Source organism: Empidonax traillii, unplaced genomic scaffold, assembly GCF_003031625.1.
Source record: "Empidonax traillii isolate 1590-97213 ecotype Southwest subspecies unplaced genomic scaffold, ASM303162v1 scaffold1241:size257926, whole genome shotgun sequence".
Taxonomy (NCBI): domain Eukaryota; kingdom Metazoa; phylum Chordata; class Aves; order Passeriformes; family Tyrannidae; genus Empidonax; species Empidonax traillii.
The window spans coordinates 160,431-184,020 of NW_020956434.1; the positions used below are offsets into that span (position 1 = coordinate 160,431).

At 39.4% G+C, this 23,590-nt stretch overlaps 2 protein-coding genes and 1 long non-coding RNA gene across 7 annotated transcripts in view; 1 reads left to right on the top strand and 2 right to left on the bottom strand.

The window, feature by feature from the left end:
- Positions 1-3,426: 3,426 nt before the first annotated feature.
- On the bottom strand, positions 3,427-11,417 carry LOC114069328 (psychosine receptor-like). 2 transcript variants are annotated; one of them, XM_027906038.1, is made up of 3 exons: positions 11,321-11,379; positions 9,606-9,684; positions 3,427-7,231 (listed from the first exon to the last, which is right to left on the bottom strand). In XM_027906038.1, exon 3 carries the CDS (start codon positions 6,803-6,805, stop codon positions 5,765-5,767), a length of 1,041 nt encoding a protein of 346 aa, XP_027761839.1. In that variant the 5' UTR covers positions 6,806-7,231; positions 9,606-9,684; positions 11,321-11,379; the 3' UTR covers positions 3,427-5,764. The 2 variants fall into 2 exon arrangements, with proteins under 2 accessions (XP_027761839.1, XP_027761838.1); XM_027906037.1 differs by lacking the exon at positions 9,606-9,684 and having other exon boundaries at positions 11,321-11,417.
- A 363-nt stretch (positions 11,418-11,780) lies between these two features.
- Positions 11,781-14,862, bottom strand: LOC114069330. The gene is made up of 2 exons (XR_003573757.1): positions 14,636-14,862; positions 11,781-14,442 (listed from the first exon to the last, which is right to left on the bottom strand). It is a non-coding gene; the product is annotated as an uncharacterized LOC114069330 (long non-coding RNA).
- A 122-nt stretch (positions 14,863-14,984) lies between these two features.
- Positions 14,985-23,590, top strand: part of GALC (galactosylceramidase) — a 32,906-nt gene continuing 24,300 nt past the window's right edge. For 2 of the 4 annotated variants that reach the window (XM_027906036.1, XM_027906035.1), the window contains exons 1-6: positions 14,985-15,162; positions 15,884-15,952; positions 17,876-17,939; positions 19,727-19,840; positions 21,223-21,362; positions 23,293-23,331. In XM_027906036.1, the coding sequence (XP_027761837.1) occupies positions 14,995-15,162; positions 15,884-15,952; positions 17,876-17,939; positions 19,727-19,840; positions 21,223-21,362; positions 23,293-23,331 (594 nt within the window). In that variant the 5' untranslated portion in view covers positions 14,985-14,994. Of the gene's footprint in view, positions 15,163-15,331; positions 15,671-15,883; positions 15,953-17,875; positions 17,940-19,726; positions 19,841-21,222; positions 21,363-23,292; positions 23,332-23,590 lie in introns of those variants that run through there. The other 2 variants (XM_027906034.1, XM_027906033.1) reach the window with 1 other exon arrangement.

The following is a 23,590-nucleotide window of genomic DNA, read 5'->3' on the forward strand; positions in this document are numbered from 1 at the left end:
GACTCCAGAGCTGGATGCAGCACTCCAGGTGGGGTGTCACCAGAGCAGAGTAGAGGGACAGAATCCTCTCCCTCAACCTGCTGGCCTCACTGCTTTTGATGCAGCCCATTGGCTTTTTTAGCTGTGAGTGCACATGGCCAGGTCACATGCAGCCTCTCATCCACCAGCACTCCATAATTGCACACACCTGGGTGTGCTTTCACCCACTCTGTCAGCACATCTATTGTTCATCCAGCAACAGATCTTGGCTTTATCAGGAAAACAAAACAATGGAAAAGAAAAGAATCTTTTGTCCCTGTATTGAATCTTTAACCAAGTAGTTGCTATAGCAATATCATTTTTAAAAATACTAAATTTAAAGTAACAGCTTCTAAGAGCTACGTCTGCTCCTGTGAGATATATTTTTGTTTCAATTTCTCTCACGCTCAATTTAAAGAAACTGAGATTCTCTATTCCCACCACCAAAATATTCAAAGTTAATTTTGAAAACAGAACAAAAAAGGGATTGACCTATTTTTCTACTTTTTATTGCACCTCCTTCTTTTTTAGAATTCCCATTCTACATTAGTCATATGATGTGTACACTTTGATGTTCAGGGATAGATGCTATGGGATACAAAACCTACTGTACACTGGCTAGATAGAGGCTGTAGGTGATACACTGCTGACAATGCCTCTGTGTTTGCACAGATTAGAATCTGACTCTGTCTTATGCAGTGTCTTTGAAATTCACTTGGATCAGGCTTTTTACGTATCATTTGATACAGTCTTTTCCTTACTGATTTCTGTTTGTTTTTTGTTGTGTTTGTAGTTTTTTTTGTTTGGTCTGTTGTTTTTTTCCCCAAAGTTACAGTCCAGAATGGAATTTATATCTTTCTAGGATATTATAGGATTTAGGTGAAATATCTTTGTTACTTTTAATTCATAGCTGAACAGCCAAAACTTCACTGTGTCAGCTTAGGTTAGCAATTTGCTAGTGACACAGCCATTGTGGTGTAGAGATAAAAGAAAAACCTTTATGATGTGCACAATGTGTTTCACTCTCTTTCCCCTTATCAGAGGATCACTTATCAGGTACTGCCTTGGATCAGCAGCACTGGGGACCTTGTGGGTGCCGATGAGTTGGTGGCTTTGGGCAGGGGTAAGCTGACATCTTGCAGGGCTTAGGGACCACCAGGAGCTGCTGTCTCATGCAGAAGGAAAACCCTGGCAACTAGCAGCACTGGTGTATGGGTGCAGCAGCTGCCCCAGCTCCTGCTGAGCTCAGAGCCCTTCTTCATTTTCCCTCCTTGCAGCCCTGCTCTGTGCAAGCAGATTTTCTGCTGCTGAGGTCGTGCCAGCCCCAAGCCCCCTTATACTCCATCTTTTCCCTCTGTGCTTGTGGAGGTGTGAGCAAATAAATAGTTTGGTCCATTACCACCTTAGAAAATAGAGAACTCGACTGATGGTGACACTGATGAAACTGGTTAATATGGAAAGTGGCACATGGCTAAACTATGGCCCAAGAGTGACACTACTGAAGAATGTCACTTGACCTACCAGAGTGATTTCAGTAGCGTCATTCTCTGTGTATGGAAACAGGAAGTGGAATATGTTAATCTTATAGCTCAAATTCACATTTCCTTTTATCTTTTTCAGTTATTCTGAAGTTCAATGTGTTAGAGACTAAAAAAAAAAAAAAAAAAACCCAACCAAAAAAACCCCAACAAAAAACACCAAAAAAGGAAAAGGGTAGGCTGGTGTCTGTTAGCCTACAACCATGTGACTCAGGACTGACTGCAATGACATTAACAAAGGGAAGCTTATGAGTAGCTATGTCAGAAAAGAATAATGATCTGGGGTGATACAAGTTCTGGCTGATGGTTGGACTAGATGATCTTAAAGGTCTTTTCCAACCTTAATGATTTTAAGATTCTAAAAAAAGTCAGATTAAATGAAGTCTGAAATTCCACCAGCTAGGTCAGCACAGTTCACTGAAAATCCCCCAACTTACAAAGCTCATCTATATATTTGCTGGACATTTGGCAGATAGATTCCACTTTAAGTGAATTATTGATAGACAAATTCACCTCTGCTGTTATTAAGCTCATAGCAGTATTACTTGGCACCCACTTTTCATACCCTGCAGATATTAATTAAATTACTATCACAGCCCTTTTAATTATCCATATTCTTATCATACAGATTCAAAGTGAGATAGGAACCACGGTGACTCACTTAGACCATACACTAATGTTTTTAGGTATTGCCTGTGAGGAAAATGGAATTTGAATGCATGCCTTTCTTCTTGCCATTAAATAGACATTTGAATTTCATAAACTCTTTTCTATAAGGAATGTCCTTGCTTTGGAACAGTTCCTGTGGATTTGTTTTGGTTTTTTTTTTTGCCTGTAGAGCCATCAGGAATTCTAAGTGGAATATTCAATAACAATAATACACAGCATGGATTGGAGCCTGGATGACATTTACCATGTTCTATGCCTCCTGTAGCACTGCAACTTTAAACAGAACATAGATGTTCCCTTTCATACAGTAAACCTGGTCCAGCTGGGTCAATGAAATTTGGAGAAAGAATGAAAAGAAGTGTAAATTTTTAGCTATGTAAGAATAATGAAGTAAATACACAAATGATTGAAGTACAGGACACTGTAGTCTCTCCATTTGGAAGCATCCTCATTTCTCCAGAGGGTTGTGATTTGAACACATAGATTGAGCATTTTGGAACAACCCAAGGAATTGGGTACTTATATTTTATTATAATAAAGGGATAGGACCCTGGACTTAATATGAGCTTTGTCGTGAAGCCCAGCCTACAGACCAGCCACTGTCGTTTTCCTTTATCCTGAAGTGAATCTTCATCAACGCAGGGAGGTATTACAGGAAATGACACTATGAAAAGTATCCACACATACCAATGTGGGCTGGTCCAGGCTATGGCTTTCATGAGCACTGGTGGAATATTAAAAAAATATAAAATCTCAGGATGAAATTTTCTGGAAATTTTATGCAGAGGGTCAGGGCCCTAAGTTTACCAACAGAGTCTGTGACCACTTTAGGTATTGACTGCCTGTGCACAGGCTAGTGCTGACATGGTGCTGTCGTGCCCAGCCTGGTACCTCACTGATCCCAACCTTGCCTTCCTGATTTGACTTCCCAGGTTGACCTCAGACCTGCCTCATAACTACAGATTTGTCTGGTGATCATGGACAGTTGGCCAGTACTGGTTACCATCACCAGACCTTCTCTGTGTGCCTCGCTGGGGTGCCACGGGACTGTGTGGCTTGTCAGTGACGATGCTGCCCAGTCTGCCTGGCTGCACTTTCAGCCCATGGACCACTGCCCATGCAGAGCAGCCAGCTCTCCCTAGTCCCTGACATAGAAGCTAAATTCCACTCAGTTTTGTTGCTTAGCTTTAGTTTTCATTATTCTTTATTCTGTAAATTAATTCTTAAATTTTTAAAATTAAAAGCACAAATAGAATTAACTTTCCAAATTTTCCAGCATGTGAAAGATGTAAAAGTGAACCCCTGAGTTCTTCTTTCCGTGAAGTTACAGTGAGGTTTGGTTCTGCTTTTGTTCCAGTGCTACAGTGAAATTTCACATTCTGTTGCAAAATGCATAGGTCAGCACAGGGACAAATCTGTGGTGAAATAACTTGCACTGCTGCTTGCATAATTTTTCCTTCATAATACATAAGAAAAAACTACAGGAAAAAAAAAAACACATCAAAAAAAAAATCCAGCAAATGGAAACAAAAAAGAGAAGGGAACATATTTTTCTAAAGAGGAAGGCAACAGCCAGAACAGTGACAAACACAGTTCATAGAATCACAGGAAAATTGTGGTTGGAAGAGACCTCAGGAATTCTCAACCTTCTGCTCAATAGAAGATCAGCTACAAGGCCAAACCAGGTTGCTCAAAGCTTTGTTCAGTTGGGTCCTAAAAACTGCTCAGGATGGAGCCCACAGAACACCTTGGTACAACCTGCTCCACTGTTTTTCAGCCTTCATAGTTCAAAAGTTCTTCCTTAAATCCACTCTGACCCCTCTTGCTTCAGGTTACGCACACGATTTCTTGCCCCTCCTTATTTGAGCTCTTGTGAAGAGCTTGGCTCCATTTTCTCAATACCCCCTTTGCAGGATTGCAAGGCTGCCATTAGGTCCCCCAGCATCTTCTTTTCTCTTCTATTCTCCAGGTTGAACAAGCTCAGCTTCCACACTTTCTCAAGTTCCCATTTCAGAACGTGAAATTAATTGAAAGTATAAATAGACCTGAACAGCAACTCACAAAAACTAGGGAAGTGCTCTTTGTAATGGAGAAAATTTTACTTTACACACAGAACGATGTTCTCATAAGAAATTTCTTACTGATTGTGACCACTGTATGCACATCCTCCATATATGTCACACCTAGAAATGTGCTGAAAAATGACGATCAAAATCTTTCCACCACACAGACTTGCTAGAGGAGGATTTTTTTTTTTTTTTGATGGAAAGAAAATTTTTTCCCTTTGAAACTGAAAAACCACCATTACCAAATATTCTTCCTGGCAATTGAACGAAAGTAAAAATGTACTGAGCGGTGAAAAAAAGAGAAACTTTCCATTGTGTTTTAACTCTTTTCAGGGGCTCAAGTGTCTGCTGCTACCAGGGAACCAGGCAGATGTTTCTGGGGCCTGTGCAGGAATAGGTCCCTGAATTAACTTTTGATTTGGGCTAAAACAACTCTTTCAAAATGTGGGTTCTTTTGCTTCTGTTCTTATTGTTTGTTTGTACATTCATGCTCTTTGCTGGTTTGTCAGTTTTTCTGATTGGCTTGTTCAATTTTTTTAAAATCGGCAGACTGGGAGCCCTGGAACCTCTAGCTGAGGCTTCCAGGTGCAGTTAAGTAAATGGATATAAACCTTGCTCTATTGACCCTGAAAATGTAACCACACTCCAGATTTCAGTCATAATAAGCAAGTCTAAAGGCTGTTCCTTTATACTTGTGGAGATGTGAAACCTCACTTTTCAACCTTTCTCTTACTCCCTGCATATATCAGGAAAAGTTTCATATGAGTTAAAACACTGGTGGCTAGAACTGCTTCTTTATAAGCACTTGAAGTAATGAATTTTCAGCTGTCTGAAACCCAATATTTATACTGTAATGAAACTGCATAAAATCTGATTATACATTAGAACGTATATTTTTCAGAGGAAACAAAAGCTGAAAAGCTTAAGAGCAGGTTAATACCCCTGCACATGAGGTAAACAATTTTAAGAAGTGGCTGATCTCAGGTGTATGCTGAAGAACAATTTGAGTCTTCACTGAAACACAGGAACCATCATAGCAGCCTAAATTACACTATGAACTTAGAGAGAAATTTACCACACTCCCTCTGTCTACTTCTTTGTCAATCAGGACAAGAAGGACTTCAGCCTTCCTCCAGCTAAGCACATCTATGCCCATCTTGTGGGCTAGCTAGCAAGCTACAGCAGGAGGCAGTTGTGTTGGGAATCCTCAGTAATTCTGTCTTGTCATGGTCATCCTTCTTGACTGTGCATGTGTTTGTTGTCAGTAATTTATGTAGCATACCTGATTTAAAGATACGTGTTCACACTCCATTGATTTCATTGACCCTACAGTGAATTCTTATTGGCTCCAGATACTGATTTTTTTTTAGACTGGCATCTCTGACTTTCAGGGTATTTCCTAGGTACAGACTGGAGAAGAATTTTACTTTCTTTTCCCTTTAGGTCATCCAATTTTGCTTTGAATGTGCCCACTCAGGCATTTTTGACAGTCTCTGTTTCACAGGAAGTTCTGTAGGTGATCAGGGCACTGCTTTTTGTAGCAGAACTGCACAGAGCTTGGTCTTTCACTTGGTCTTCTTCACGCTTTCGTAGGCACAAGCAACATCTCAGCACATTCAGAATGTCTGTTTGTGCAGTCTCACTCACAAAGCAGTAAAGAATGGGGTCTGCAATGCAATTCAAACTCGTTAAAGCCTGTGTGATTCTGTAAACCTTATACATCTGCAGCAAAAGATGTGGGTCAGTGGTGAAAGGTTCTCTGACGCTGCGAATAAGCAATATAATGTGATAAGGAGTGAAGCAAACAATGAAACTAATTGTGATATTCAGAATAAGTTTTCTCACTTTTTTCTTTTCTTCATCTAGTGTGGCTTGGTTATACTTCACTACTTGGTAGATTTTATGGTAGCAAAACAAAATGATTATCAAAGGGACCAAGTACCCTGAGCATATCCGAAATAGATTTATCCGTGCCTGCCACCCTTCCAGGGGGTATTTATCATAACATAATGTATGATTAGTGAAATTGCAAGGATCATTGAATACTTCTTTGTGCACCAATATAACTGAATTCAAGATGCTTTCCAGAAGCCAAACAGTTATGCTGACAATCAGTGAAAATCTTCTTGTGCGCAGGTGCTGGAGCTTCAAGGGGTGAACTAATGCCAGGTACCTGTCAACAGAGATGCAAGCAAGGAACGCGGTGCTGGTGTAGAAATTCATATACATAAGGAAGGCAGAAATCTGACAAAGTGTGGCAGAGAGCCTCCAGTCATCTCCATTCCAGGCATAATTAATCCACAGAGGTAGAATCAAAGAGTACAAAAGATCAGCCAGGGACAGGCTAAAGATGTAGACTGCTGACTCATTCTTTTTCCTCACCTGAATGCAAGATGCATAGAGGGATATGCAGTTGATGGGGATACTGATTATCATCACAATGCTGTACACAAATGGAAACAAATATTTATCCAGGGTGTGATCATCATGGCACGCAGCAGTGCTGTTGTTCATAGTCCACTCTGAGTAGTATCTTTGGGCTAATTCCAGCCTGGATGCAAAAAAGACCCCTCTGTAGTCTGATGGGTGGCCATCTGTCAGTTCTTCAGGACCTTGTTGACAAGATTCCCACCTCCTGTTGCCAAAGAAGAAAAACGTCAGCTATAACATTTTTGTTTGTTTTTATGGGCTGCTTGGTGTGTGTATTTTTTTTTTTTTTTGAAGAAAGAGATTGTGTTTGTAGGAGATCAAAGGTTTTAAATACTCCTGGAATTAGGACTGTATAGGATGAGGAACCCAAGACCTAAGGTGTTGAGGTCAGTTAGATGTAAACTTCTACAGCAGAAGCAGGATGAGTAGTTAAGACACTTCTGGGTTGGGGTTGTGTCCTACAATCCCAGGTCTTTCTTGTGGGAGAGTTGAAGGAGATCAGAAAGGGGACTAGAAATAATAGAAAGGCACTTTCTATTATACTGGTAAGCATGATTTTGGGAACATAAATATAGCAGATTTCTATCCCAAATAACCTCCTCCCCTCTAAGTCAATGGAGGAACAAGGATAGAAACACAGGGATTCAGTTACTACTGGGATCTGCTCAGAAGAGGAAAATGTGTGACTGGTATATCTTCCTATTGCTAATCCCTCTCTAGTTGCATTCTCATGCATTCCTGCTTTCTCTCTCCTCCTTTGTATGCAATCCTGCAAGAACTTGCTATCAACTGCGCTATTCCAACAAAACCTACTGCATGTCCCAGGAACCCTCATGTGAAACCTGGCAGGCTGTTGGGTTCCTGCATGCACAGGAGAATCTGCTGGGTGTCCCTTTGACTCATGTCAGGTGGAGACTGAGTACAATTGTTCATTTACACTTCTTTCCTCTAAAAATTGTAGCTGCCATGCATGAGACAGTTGGTACTCACTGGTTGTATCACAGATCTGACATTCACTAGTTCTCTTCTCTAAAGACCTAGTTGTTATGTTCAAGAAATATGAGAATGGAGAATATTTGTTGTGGTCCAGTTCTACGGCCAAATATTCGAACTGCTTCAGAGACTGCCTGTGATAACTCATGTTTGCTTTGAGCCTGGACTACCAGCAGGGGAGGTGAAGAGGCTGAAGAAGGAGTAGGTTGCAAGATAGCAAGTTTGCAACTGTCCCCACATGGGAAAGAACTCAAACTGAAAACAACTTGTGTTTAGAAACCTTCCCACGTGGTAAGAAAAATTCAGTCTTTTATGGGATTGATGTGTGTGTTTGGGGAACTTTGTGGGTTTATCAGAGAAACCCAAGCAGGTTTATTGCCTCTGCTGAGAGGTTATTATATGGATCTCTCGTCTATAAAAAAAACCCCTTTCATGCCAAAAAAAAAAAAGGAGCAATGACAAAACTACTCAGAAAGCACATATTTAATTTTACCAGCCACTGCTTTATTTGATCAAGTTGGCTAACCTTTTACAGTTAGAGCTAAATTAATTCCCAAGCTTGAAAGACAAGGACAATTCTTGAGAATGACTTGCCAATTCAGTCCATTGAAGAACTTTACCTACATGGGGACTAATTAAAAAAAAAAAAAAAGCAGTGTCTATATTTAAGACAAACATAACATGTCTACATTTCATCGTTGTTTAATAAAACCACATGGTAAATAGGGCATTGTGAGCTTACCAGTATAGATAAGTATCACAAACTAAAAATCTAGGTCTAAAAATTGCATTGCAGGTTTTTGCTGACCCACTTCATACCAAAAACAACAGACCAGATGAGTAAAAGATAAAATACCTACCTCTTCTTCTAATCACATTTTAGCATCTCTTTGCCTATGACAGGTCTCTTCATGTCTAACAGGGAAACATGCCCTTTCAAAAGCATGTGTTATGTAGTGTGAGGCAGTGTTTACTAGTCTCATGACTGAGAAACTGGAATTCCTTCTCCCTCCCCCATAAACTCTTTCTCTTTTGTTAGTTGTTGTATTACAGAATCATCATCCTTACAAGCTCCTAATTTGTCTCCATGTTGCTCACAACAGCTTCTCTCTTTCATATCTGCTCACAGACCAACATACCAATTTCCTCATACCGCCCACCTTTTTTGCTTCAGCTTTCTCATTTTAGCTCATTGTTTCTAAGTTTTGCCCTGTTGATCTCACTGATCATAGGGTAAAACACTTGTCCTTTTATTGCACTTGTCTGAATAAACCACGTTATTTGGGGCGAGACTTTGCTTTGCTTTTTTGCCATCTGCCTTAAGGAGCTAATATCTAAGGTATAATTGATCAATGGCAGGCTGGGCCACTGAAGATGAAATGCAAAAAAAAAAAAAAAAAAAAAAAGAGTTTAGACCACACAAAATTTGCCATCTTGGAAAGCTTTTCCTGTCCTTCATATTCACGTCACTTTATCCCATCTTTTTCTTTTATTTTAAAACAGTATGTTCATTAGCTTCTGTGAACACAGCCCTGGAGACTGTTTAACATTCCTCAGGTAATCCATGTCCCAACTATGATGACACATTGATAGTACTTATATGAGGACATGCTTCAAATGAGGATAATAATGAGAAGTGTGTCATTCTGGCACGTACCGATGACCTATACTTAAGTGTGTCAAAGAGCCAGCAAATAAAGCATACCACAGTGCATGCTGCAGTTTTTTGCACAGAAATATAAAGCAGAAAGCACTGTTTTTCCCTGATTACAAGAAATTTCAGTCAAATTGCTTGGGGTCTTATTTCAAGGGAAGTCATCCATATCATACTTCATTGCCTAGTTGTTTTTCTGATAATTAGGACTTTGTAATACAAGATAATTTTGCTTACCTGAACACATTCCCAGGTTTTCTCTCAGCTACTGAGCATACCTGCTGGTTTTGCCCAGGAGGATGGCATTGGTTTACAGCTATTCTAAAAACCCATATTTGATAATTTACCCCACTGATTTTTATTTAAAACAAACAAACCAAACCAAAACAAACTATAAAGGAATTTCTGTTTAATTTAATGGTTTGACTTTCATGGTCCAAACCCACTGTGAATAATTCCGTAGACTTCTGACTTATTTTATAGACTTGTTTTGCTATGAATTGCATTTCAAAAAAAAATATTCTTAACAATAATTTTTTCTTTTAGACACATTATTCAATTATTATCATAATTCCTGCCTCTGTCATTTTGCTACAGAAAACCTGCTGTTCAAGAATTCTTCAGAATCAATAAGACTTAATATTTAGGGAAATGGACTAGCAAATGTTATGCTTCAAGTAACATGCAAATAAGCCTGTAAAGGAACCTTGTGAAAGTTTCTAGAGAGCGGTAGTAATTATATATTGTATTTGTATCAATGCTTTCCTACAGTATCTTCTTCAGGTTCAAAGAGAGCTTTATGTAGTCTGTCCATTGATGACATTTTGAAAGTAATCAAGTAAAAGTTAAACTTTCATAAGCATAAATACACAAATACTCTTATCTGTAAACAACTATCTAAGGGAAGAAAGGAACAATGCTGTGTGAGCTAGTGCAGTAGGTGCCATACCGGTGATACTGTACATCAACCATAAGATGGAAAGACAGACAACTTTCTGGATTTCCTTTTTCTCAACAAAGTTGTTTGCTTTGTGTTCTCAAAAATAAGTTCTTTTGCCAAGTTGATTTCCTCAAGAAACTTCACAATTCAGGAGAGCTGAAATACATTTTTCAGTAACATGGAATTTTTTTGATTAAATTAAACCACATTTTTCCTCAAGCAACACTAAATTTCACCCATGGTTCTGCATGAGATTCTGTAGAGACTCCAACCATCTTAAAGAGCTCAGCCTTTTTAACTTGAAAATACTCTTTATGGACTGCTTTATTGAGCATAAATATTCTGTTAATGTGAGCAAACAGAAAAAAAAAAAAAAAAAGTCACGTCTTTCAGGATGTAGGCCATACAGGCAAGTATTATTTTGCTATATCATTATGTGCATCATGTTTTCCTCTCCACATGAAGAAAGATGTACAAAATATTTTCATGTACATGATAATTGGTATTCTAAGAAGCTACTTTTACCAGAGCTTATTTTTCTGCTAAGTTTTAAGCTTTGTGTGTGTGTGTATATATATATATATATATATATGTATATGTATATCACTGAGTATTTTGTTAGTGCCATAAAATACTAAAGAACAATGATAGAAGAACTACTGGAACCCCCTGTGACACCTGAGGCACTTTTTGCAGTGATGGGACTGCTCAGAATATTGAAAACTCCCTCTCATAAGCAGCAGGTATTTTGATCGTGGCAGTATCATTACTACAAACAAAAAATCAAGCTGGCATGTCTTCCCTAAATCAATCTTTGTTATTTGCTCTTTAGTCTCATGTTTTAGTTGTGCTGAGATTCAAATAATCCTTCTCCCAGAGAAATCTTTTCCAGCCCCTTCTGTGTCCCTTCTTTTTGTCGCATGATGCCAACCTCACATTAAGGCAGAGGTAGCTTGAAACCTGTACCAGAATATAATATGTGTGTCTGACTTCTTGGATTCTGAACACTTACCTTGGCAGCCATGTGTTCCTGTGTAGCAGTGTCCCTCTTGTACCATTGGTAGTGTAACCCGTGTCTGCTTCTGAGAAAAAGTGTCTGCTTCTGCTTTATCAGATACAACACAGGAAGCTGCTCTTAGAAAATGAGTCACACATTTCACGTATTTCTTAATTTTTTTGGCCTCTTTTTTTTGCCCCAATTCCTTATTAATCTAAGCTTAGCCATGGGAAAAAAACCAAACATAATTACAAATAAGTACGCAAGAAGGACAGTGCCAACCTTGCTACATCTAAAAATACTTTTAGAGAGTTTAAAAAAGTTTAATTGAAAATACTGCCTAATTACGTGAGCAGAGTATATTTTAAACTCGTTAGCTAGGAGACATTATGTTCTGCAGAGAAACCATTCCACAAAAATAAAATACCATGTATTATTTGAGTTTACTAGTATATGTTCGAAATATACATCTTTCTTTTTTGATTGAAGGACCTCACTTGCCTTTCCCTACAAATTTATCACAGAATCAAATAAGAATGCACTTAAGAAGAGTTCAAAAATACATCACTTCATGACTTTTTGGAAAGAGAATTAAGTATTTTCAGAATTTATGGGAAGTTTGACAACAGTCCTAGTTAACAAAGGATAACAGAATTTTCTACACTGTGATGGGTTGCATATTTCTGTATTTTTACATAAACTGAATCTGAGGTTAGATACAGCTTTCACAGGAGTGATTCTTTTAGCAGGCAATTCTATTCAAATAGGTGGAAGACTGTTACATAAGCACAGTTATCTTTCCCCTCTGTGATCAGAACTGTATGTATTTTTTCTTAAATTCTGTTTGGAATGATACAATTCTTTAAGAAACTGGGTACAATTTCACTTTAAATGTACATCTGTGGGGCAACACAAAAACTGTCCTGTGATGATTCAGATGCTAAGGAGAAATGAAACAGATGAACAAATTTTAAACCCCTAACGAAGAGGCATACAGACTTCCTTGAAAACAACACCAGCAAGCTCTATTACATTTAACCATTGGATGGAGAGATTTGGTTCCTTCTTTTTCATCCACATTTTTTTAACTGACGTGCTTGTTACACAAAGCCTAAATTATTAAATCATTCCGTACTTGTGGCCATTCTCAAACTCTTATCACAACCCCCTCCGGTTTGGTGAAAGGGAGGCCACTTGGTTAGATCAATTTTTAAAATAAATGTCAGTCACATCTTCATTTTCATTGAGACAAAAGTCATTAGACAAAGTTTACCACTTTCCACCTGCCTTTTGGTAACATGGTACCTATTAAGAATGGTGTCTAGTGTGCTGGTTCTGCTGTTTTGTTGAGGATTCCTACACTGATGAAGAAGTAACAGTTATTATTATTAGAAATAGAAAAACATAGTTGAAACATTTCTACAGTTCTTCACTCTAACAACTGATAGTGGAATTGAAAGATCAAAGAAAGCAAGAGAGGATACAATGCCTTTTATATGTTCTGGAAGTAAAGCTATATGTAAAAATCAACTCTTCACTGTGTCCATATGCAACAATTTTATTTCTGATGTAAACAGCACAGTTTTCCAGGGGTTTTTTGAGATCTCGATATACATGGTATCTCAGATATCTGGCTATCTTGGGACCATAGGTGTTCTTAGTATTTGCTGAGATTAATGTACTATCAATAAAAAAAAAGAGCTGAAAAGCATTAAGAGCAGAAAACTACTTTATCTAGAAAATAAGCAATGAATAAGTCCTCAATAGTTTTACTGGATACATTTGCACTTACAAAGGGTCCAGATCATATGTCCTTGAATGAACAAATGCATAAAGAAGATTTAAAGCAAGGTCAAGATTCTTAATGCACAATAAAGTTCACAGAGTCACACAAAAATATACTTTTATTTCCATAAAAAACAGATTCTGAGAATGTTTTCCTGTATCATCCGAAAAGGGGAGGCACTTACCACATCATAGGATTCAAATACAAGTTTTGAAAACTGACACTTTTAAGCTCCTACAAGTGATTAAGAGACTGAATTTCATTGCTGAAACTTTCTATGTGGAATAAATTGATGCATTAATTTACGAAACTATCAGAATTAACCCACTAATAATTTATGATGGTTTTGCAAACCTTCCAGGTGTGCAAAGCTGTACAGTCTGCAGGAATGAATGTTAAATAGGACCATGAGGCACTGGCACTGTGGCTCTGCCACTGACTCACTGCAGCCCCGAGGAGTCACTCTGTCCTTCTACCGGTAATAATGATATTGTATAGCTCATTTGGGTGTGAGCAGGTTCATTAGTTAATGCTTGATATTGCTGCAAAGTGCAAAACGTTTTGTGAGTGCTTGGTATTGTTATTTAAAAAGAAATAAACAGGAAACGTCAGCCAGGTATTGTCATCACTGAGACATTAGATCCCTAAATGACAAGAGCCGCAGAGGCTCGAGTAACAGCATTCTTTATGGATAGAAACGTGCAAAACCCGGGCTTTTCCACAGCTCTTACACAATGCCCCCAGGACATCCGCAGCGGCATCTTCTGGTGCCTCATTCCTCCTTTTGGCACATGAAGTATCTCCTCTGCAACACACTGCCAGCACACTGAGAGCTCCCCATCAGGAATTCTGATAGGACAATCAAGCTGACGGACAATCTCCTGATTACTTTTCCTCTGAGACGAATGCTTGTATGCTGGAGTCTGAGGGACCACCCTGGCTATCCCCACGGAAACTTTGGGCGTGTCGCACAAGCTGCTCACGCTTTGGTGCGGCTGCCCCACAGCGCACCCCTGATGGCGTAGAACAGAAAGGCTCCTTTAGCCCCTAGCCCCTCTTATGTTAAACTCCACTTTCAGGATCCCTCTCTGGGGTCGTGTTGACGCAGCTGAGGCCAACTGGGATTCCCCGGAGAGGGCGCGGGAAGGGCTGCGGGGCTGGGCCTCTGCGGGGCTGGCGCGGGCCCAGGCCGCTCCCTGCCGCTTCCCCCGCGGCGATCAAAGGTCCTTCTCACAGCGCGCTAGAATGTGCTGCTTCAAAGCGCCGACTTGAGCCGACTCTTCAAAGGATTCGGTGGCAGCCCGAGAGGGGGGCAGAACCAGGAAACTGGCTCCGAGTTGCTGTCGAGGGCCTGGGAATGAGACACACTGGGAAAAGCCATTCCTCACCCCGGACAAGTACCGAGCCTTGCAAAAAGTCACGAAAAGGAGGGTCAGAGGCTTCGTAAAAGAGACGCAGCTGAGCACCACCCCGACCTGCTGCCGCTCACGCTGCACTGAAAGCAATTCCCGGTGTGCTCCCAGATAAGCCCCGCCTCGCCTCACAGCCACGGGCCTTCCCACACCCAAGATGACTCCGCGAAAGCTTCACTCGCCGCTCAATGCCCAGTTCCAGCGGGGCGGTGCGCGCCTCAGCAGCCACCGCTTGCCTTGCCCTTTGTCGAAATGGCGACCGTTGACTTCAGCAAGGGAGGGCTTGCCCGTAAAGCGTCTTCCCCTCCCTGCACCTTTCCCTGGAGCAAGATGGCGGCGCGGGCGCTGGCGCCCCGCCCCTGGTGATGCAGGTCGGCGCGGTCACGTGCCGCGCGTTGCCGGGCAGTGCCGGGCGCTGCAGGGACGGGGCGGGAGCGGAGCTGGAGCGGAGCTGGAGCGGCTTCGGCACTGGGAGTGGGACTGGCACTGGGATGGGGTGCGCGGCTCTGCTGTGGTGTGCGATCCTGATCGGCTGCAGCTGCGGCCCGGGACCCCCCGGGGTCGGTGCCGCTCCGCTGCTGACGGCCACCTACGTGCTGGACGATGCGGACGGTCTGGGCAGGCAGTTCGACGGGATCGGGGCCGTGAGCGGCGGCGGGGTGAGCGGCGCCCCCGGGGCTGCGGTGCGGGCAGGGCTGGTGCCCTCCTCGGGGAGGCAGGGGACGGGGGCTGAGCGTTCCATCCCATGGGAATGTGCGGTGGCTTCGGCGGGGCCTGGGCCAGAGGGGGTTCCACGGGGGAGCCATGAGGACTGGGGGATGTGAGAGCTAAGCCAGGATGGGCTTTTCTGTAGAGGGTCTTCGTAGCTCCTTGTCTCTGCGTCTGAAAATGCTGGAAGAGCCAACAGCCGGTCGTCGTCTTTCCTGTGGTCCAGTCAGCAGAGCCGTGAAATCCCTGGAGTTTTTACTTACTCGTGCACCTGCTGGGGTGCTTTCCTTGCCCTCCTGCCTGTGTGCCTCCTGTTGCCTTTGGTATATGGTGAACCAAAGCAGGGAGAGTTCGGTAGAGTGGGAGAAATGGTACGGGGAGGAAGCTGCGTTTTCGTGCCATAAGCCTGTGTGGTCTCTGTTTCTCTGTTCTCTGGACTCTCTTTGCAGGGAATTGCAGGTAACCAGAGTACAAGGCAATTGCAATCTACGAAACCAGAAATGCACACTGAAGGGTTAGAAACGCATTTCTGTAGGGGCTTAGCTGAGTTCCTGGTGCTATAATTATTTTTGTAGGTTTATTAGCCACGTGAAAGTCTTAGACTGAAAAACTGGCGTGCACTTAAGCATTTGAGTTAGGTTTTCATATTTTCATGTTTTCTTTCTGTTTTAGGCCACATCTAGACTCCTGGTGAACTACCAAGAACCTTACCGCTCCCAGATTTTAGATTACCTGTTCAAGGTAAAGTTGGTTTCACTGCTACAGTAATGTTTAATTTCATGCAGAGTTTTTGATTGTGTAATACTGGAACTCCAATTGTAGTATATTCAATGCTACCTGAAATTAGACAAAATCCTATCTTATAAAGAATATACTTTAATGTTGATTGTTTATTGTTGATTGCTAGAACCTTAAATTTTAGCTGTTGTTTTTGACAACCAGGATTTTGTTCAAGACTCTGTTTCTTCAAATTACTATGAAAATTCCTTTCATGTTTTCACAACATGTTTTAAAAATCCATTTTCAAAAATGTATTGAACATACATTGATCCTCCATGTGGGCTAAATGAGAAATCATTTTTATGGCTAAAATTAAGGATTTAGCTGTTCATAGTGATGACAGTAAGTGGGTCTTTGAGGCAGTTTTGATTTTTTGGGGTACAGATAGATTAACATAACATGAAAATGACTGTGCAGGCTGCGTGATTTTAGTAGCATATCTATTCCAAACTAGTCTCAAGTATAACTGCAGTTACTCTAGAGGGTGTGTAAATGTCATTGTTGTGAAAGCTGCCTTAGTTAGCAAGTGTAACCCGTGCAGTTGCCCAACTTATTATAAGGCAAGATTATTACACTGGACATTAATAGCTTGCTTTGCTTTTGGCACTGTAAATTACACTGGAAGAGGATGTCATGTCACTTTCAAGTAATGCAATCCAGATGGCTGGAGGGGGATAATTTACTGTGTAGTTTAAAGAATTACAAAGTGTAGCGTAAGGCATAATATGTGACTGGGTGATCAAACCCTATGTTTTTTGGAGACTGAAGCTGTGTGTTATTAATACAAATTTTCTGAAGAAATCAACAGACACATGGTAAAAGAAAATCTAGCTCAGAGATTGTGATTTTCAAAGAATTTTTGACATGTTGTTTCACCAAAGCCTCTTAAGCTGTCCCACCGTGGAGGGGGTATACCTTGCCTTATTCTCCTTGCCTTTTAATGTCAGTCAACTTTCATGATGGGGATGGGAGAATAAATGTGTTAGGAGTTTAAAATCAGAAATGTCGGGAAGAAAAATGGTATATTGGAAAGATGTACTTTTTTTTTCAAAGCAAATAAAAAAAATCCGAAACTTGTAAGCCAAACAAGCTACTGTCTATGCAACTTATTTTCTAATCAAAATGCATTGCCTTAAAACATTCTTTGAGATACCAGAATTATATTTGGGAAATTCCATAGAGGAGGCCAGTGGTTATTAAGATAATGATTAATTGTAACTTCTGGCTTGAACCACTTCTGACTCTTAAGCCACTAATGGCTGAAAGAGCGTATTAGGAGTAGCGTCACCTGTATGAGCTTGAATTTTATATTTGTCTCCACCAGTCAGATGCCAGGGGAGGGGGAGAGTCGATTAGGTGGCTTCTTGTTTTCTGTTGTGGTGGGTTTTTTCCCTCACTTGCCTTTCTGCATTTAGTTAGCAGATTATTTCTGACTGTATGTATGTTCTGTCACATAAGCAGGATAACCCTTTACACTAAAGAATAAATTATTTACAGAGAAATTGACTTCAATAATTTGATTTTAAAAGGAAATAAATTTGGCTTCTAATAACATTAAAATACTGTTGTGTTCCTCAGGTAGCCCACATCCTACTTTAAGAACGGTTCAGTATTTGCTTGAGCATAACCAATTTAAAATCTGCACAGTTGTGGAGGTGTGTTGTTAACAGTGCAGAGGTCAATGAACTATTAAAGACCAGTGTAATATTTACACTACTTGATTTTCTTTTGAAGCAGAACTCTGTATCTCTTATTGCATTTATAATGGATGTTTAAAAAAATCACCCCACTTTATTTTTAGCTACTTAAAATTTTATCCTTACTTAATGCATTCTTCTTGTTAACAGAAGGATTCTGTTTGGTTTTCTGTCTTTTTTTTTTTAGCCTAATTTTGGTGCTTCTTTACATATTCTCAAAGTAGAGATTGGCGGTGATGGGCAGTCAACAGGTACGGATTTTACATGGGGAGCGTTTAACTTCTTGTTTCAGTGTTGCTGTAAGTAACATGTCCTGCACACATCACTTTAGCTGAGGAATGGAGATGCAGTCTGTAGCTGTACTGAAACTGCAAAAACCCAATGCATCTGCTAACTTGTAAAGAGAGATTTATACTAACCTTATGGAGACAGTTCTCACTATCATATGGTTAATAGGTTGCATTCTAGAGCAAATGAATTCCCCCCCCCAGTAGCTTTCTGACTTGCAGAGCATTTCTCAAACACCAGTTTTGCAATATTTTGAAGCATGAAAATGCAAAGACAGCTGGTCAGAAGCAATGACATTTCTTTGGTTTAATGAGCTGCTACATTTCACTGGAGTGGCACTGGCTGACAGTCGTTATTATTTTTTTCTTCTTTTTTGCCTGAGCAGAATTGCAAATGAAAATGTCTTGGTGTAATTTGTCTAGCTGATTATGTTCACATATAGGAGAAGCTCTTTAGTAACTACTTGTACTCAGAAACTGAGAAGCAGTGATGACAGCTCTTATCTTTCTTTTCTTTTCCTTTTTTAATCTTTCCTCTAAGTAAGCCTGGCCACATCAAGAACAGACTTAAACTAGGCACAGTTAATAAACCTAAGGCACAGAATCTGGTTTTGTGGCATTATATATATATTTATTTGTAATGCCTGTGTTTGTATAATACTGATTTTTTTCTCTGGTTTACTTTCCTTTACCAAAATTAGCATGATGAAAAGTACTATACTGAGTTTAAAAGCTCAGTAATTTGTTAATGAGTTGCTGGTGAGAGGAGAGAGGAGTCGTCTTCTGGCAGAAGTCTAAGTTTGGGATCTAATTATTCTGTGTCCCTGATAAATAGAACTTCCATATAGTCAAGTGTTAGTAAGGTAAAAATATCAATCCTATTTTCTGCAATGAAATGTCCTGTTTAAGCAGACTTCATTAAAAAAACCCTCTCATTAAAAGAGCCCTCTGCATATATTTTAGCATAAATAATTGTTGCAGTTGTATACACAAGTTATAACTTTACTTTTGTGTGTAATGACTTCCCTTACAACACCGATTCTTTTGCACCTTTCTAGTTTGTTTACCTTTGCCTGAGGAAATTCAGTGCATAGCGTTCAATTCCAAAAACTCTTCCTGCAGTCACTGAACACCATGGAAATGATAAACTACATCTTTTACTGTAAAGATAAAAACTCCCTATTTCCTTTAATTGAAAAATTTCATTGTAGTTCCTTTCTTTTCTCTCCCTGGACTTGCCTTGCACAGAATAAACAAAATATAACCTTCTTTTGTTTGTTTTTTTTGGTTTAGAAATAAGCTGCTTGTTTAATGTTGTTTGTTTGTTTTTTGTTCCTCCTCATCTTAATGCTGTAACTTTCCTAGTGGTTGTTGAGACCAAGATAATCATGAATATAGATTTAGATATAGATTGGTGTTATCAATAGATTTAGATATAGATCAGTGTTATCATAGCTAGGAATAGAAAATGCCCAATGGTTAACCACATCTGATGTTAAAAGCAGGTAGAGTCCCTTAAAAATCAAAAATATTAAATTTATGCTAAGTTTATATGCTAAGAACAGAGGGTGGCAAGTCTTGCATGTTCCCTCCCACTCTTCATTTTGCTCTGAAATTGCATACCAGAGAACTTGTGAACCATGTCGGAGATATGTACTTGCATACTATGGCAATGAGCAATACAGCAAACTTTGCCATGTGTAACAGCCTGTGACACAGAGAATAATTGTACCTGTCTCTTTCCTTCCTAGATGGTACTGAACCCTCCCATATGCACTATGAAAATGATGAGAACTACTTCCGGGGCTATGAATGGTGGCTGATGAAAGAAGCTAAAAAAAGGAACCCCAACATTAAACTGATTGGTAAATTGCTTCAAGCTTTAAGATTGAAATGCTTTTTTTATTCCCCTGACTAAATTACCTATCTCTTACACTTAATTAACATAATAATTTTAACGGGCAGATATTTTGATGTTGCAGCAGACAAAGTAGAATCTCTAATATTTATTAAGCTTGCCTTGATGCTTCACTTACCATGTTTTACTTTGTTACAGTAGCACAATATCCTTATGTTGGGCTACAAGAAGCATAGGGTAAAAAAAGTCAAATAATTTGCTTGTATCAAGTAACATTAATGCTTAGATTGTATTACAGCAGTAAACATAAATTATTTGTCTTGAGAGATGAACCTCTGAATAATAGAGTAAAAAAGTTAAGAGGGATAAAATAAAGCTACTGGAAGTATAAGTCTGTGAATCTTATATACACTTCATTCAATTATATGTTCTTATTACAAACTGATCACCCCCTCCCCATTGTAGTGGTTCCTGTCTGCTGTTGTGTTATGTATGTAGTTGAGTTGTAAGAGGAGTTTCCTGTCTTCCTGTTTTGATCATGAGTTGTGTATGTGCTGTGACAACACAGATGTGGAACCCTAGATTGTATTTTTGAAATACAAAATGTATTTCACACAAAACAAGGTAAGAAATGTGTCAGTTAAAGGGTGTCTAATCCCCCTGGTCTTCCAGGGGTCAGGCCATATCCAGCCACAGAGCATGACTTGCTGCAGGATTTGTCAGTCACGTTCTGTTAAGCTTACTATCTATGACTAAGTGACTATTAATAACAACCCTCTTCCCTCAGATCAAGCTCTCAACAAAGGAAGGAGGGTTTACCTTTAAATTAGCCTGTGGTATCTTGTACAAGTCAGCTGAAAACTTAGCAGCATCTGGTTAGGTTAATTTGTTGTTCTACCTTATTGCAAGATCTAGTAAACCGCTGGGACAGAAATTCATTCTTATGATGCTAATCTTCCTTCCTCTATTATGATCCGATCATCACTTCTGAAATTCATATACAGGAGATTAACATCTTTTTATGTTCAGTATTGATTCTTTGTCTTAAACTTTGTAAATTTTTATCCTAAAATTTTTGGATTTTTAAACCTGGTTGAGCTAATACCATACAATTTAAGGATTTTATGTAGTCAGTCGAGTTGTTCTTTAGTAATGACGGTTTTCTAGCTCAAAAATACCCAAACAGCTGTTAATATGTTTGATCATGATTTATATTAGAGCATACTCTCCAGTTAAATAAGTTATGTTCCAATTCTTCACTGGAAGTAAGTGAATTTGAAGTGTGTGCCTCCTTCTTCCTTTTAGGTAAATTACAGCTTGCTATTGAAACTTACTGAGTAATGCAGACCAATCACTTACCTTATTAATTTGTTTTTCTTCTCTTTCCAGGATTACCTTGGACATTTCCAAGATGGATAGGGAAGGGTGAAAACTGGCCCTATGACTATCCAGATGTCACTGCTTACTATATTGTTTCTTGGATATTAGGAGCAAAACAGTATCACGATTTGGACATTGATTATATAGGGGTCAGTAATGCAAAACCTGTATATTTTATCTATCTTCATTCCCAAGACCTTAGTCTTGTCTGTCTCTTTGTTGATTATTAGAAGAGGAGGATGGAAAGAGAATTTTTTTATTGTTTTACTTTTAATTGCAGTTTTGGCTTGTTCTGTTGCCAGGGAAAGGCAGAAGTTATGTTAGTTTACAGTCTTTCTGCAGTGATGGCTGTTAAAGCAGGACCAGTGTCAAATGGCTCCTACCTTCCCAATTCTAGAACAAAGTTACCAGAGAATTTGAGTGTTCTGAAATCTTTCCCTTTTCTCCCTTGCTTTTTCTGCTTGGGTTTCAGCAGTTACCAGTTAACAAAAAGCATTAGTTAAGACAGTTTGTGCAAGTCAGCTAACATGACTTCTTAGCATAAAATATGGTTGTTATTTTGCAGAAAAGCAATCCCCTGCAGCTTCTTCCATTTTTACCTGCATTGTTTACAGTAAAGATACATGTGTTACAGTACATTGTAACTGCTGTATTGTGCTACAGTGCAATACATGGAAGTAGTAAATGAATATTTGAGAAAAAATGTCATAATTTGGAGATGAGAAAGAGAAGGAGACAATCTGGATAAACACTTTTCAAGTTCATTATTTGACCAAGAAAGTGTGTGGCTAGGATTCATTTAAAATCAGTCCTGTACTTACTGAACTCTTATTTTGGACTTTGAAGTGTTTTTATATAAGACAGTTTAACAGCAGAAAAGCTGAAAATCACTTCAGTAGTCCAGAACAAAGCTGCTAAAACTGTTCCCATCCCTCAAAAGAGGTCTGACCTTTCTGCAGTAACGGGCAAGTGAACCTCATGTATATGTCCTCTGGAATGCATCCCCCTTGGTGTTCCTCACTTATTTCAGCTGGATCAGTCTTGCACTGTGGGTAACACAGTGATGCTTCAGCAATTCAGTTGTGGAGACAGGGAGAACAAACTACTGTTACATTTTTCTTTACCCTATGTTCTTGGACTAGAAGGTAAGTTCTGCACTTCATATATTTGAGCAATGCTCAACTTCTGTTTTTTTACTTCACGGTAATTGGTCTTCTGAAGAATTGGCCTTCTTTCTTTCAAAGAAAAGGAAATTTCTGCTTCTACAGGCAGTGTGGCGACACGGCATAACTGCATATTGTTTAATTTCTTTGTGGGTATAATCTGAAATATGTGAAATCAGTGAGATTTGTGAAGGCTCAGAAACTGTCAGAACAGTTTTAATGCTGTTATGATTTTACTTTGTTAACCTTTACCACTGTCTTTGTTTATAGCACTTGTTCTATATTGCTATTTATTTTATGATGAGATGAACCTTTCAGTAAGTAACTTTTTGACTGGCTCATTTCTGAAGTCATGTTAGCATTTATTGAAAGATCTGGAAATACCAAAATGAGTTGGGTTTATCCCATCTGCAGGAAACTGCTTGTACATGGTCGTGTAATCTAATCCTATGGGGGATACCTTTGTGTCTGTTTGCTTAAACTATGCTAGGTCTCTTCTGTGTTCGAGTTTGGATGTAGTCCTGTATAAATTAGAAAGAGCTGTAATCTTCGTTGAATTGTTCAATATGTGACTTACTCTCCTGTATTGCAACAGGACCCATTCATTAGGTCACACTTTGAAGCCACAGTGTGTTTCTCGATGATTCCTATCAAACTGTAGACCAGTTGGTAACAGTATCAGGCAATCAGGAGACCTTGCAGAAAGATAAAAACACAGCTTTTATGAACTTCCATACAGAATTTTCCCCTGAAAAGCTGATAACAAAACCAACCAGAGCACTTTCCTCTAGCACACCAGAAACATGAAGTTGATTAATGGATTGTATAATCTCACATATATATATATATATAAATCTTCCATTAGGTTTTGACATATCCTGTATTTTCTAAATGGATTTTTACTTTTCCTTTATAGATATGGAATGAAAGGGCATTTAATAGCAAATACATTAAGGTATGTATTTTTTTCTTATTTCTGTAAAGTGAAATGCTTGTCTTATCTTATGCAAACAATTAGCTTTTCTGAATTTGCCTAGTAGAGGGACCCTAATTCTGCAACTACTTCACTTACTGAACTCTGTTTCTTGTAGTTGCACACATGGAATTCTAAAATGAACAGATCTCTAGGTTGTTTATTTTATGTGTCTGAAACTGTTATTTTGAACATAAAGCGTGTCAGTGTATGCTAAATGTTAAGGACTTTTACATTTTAA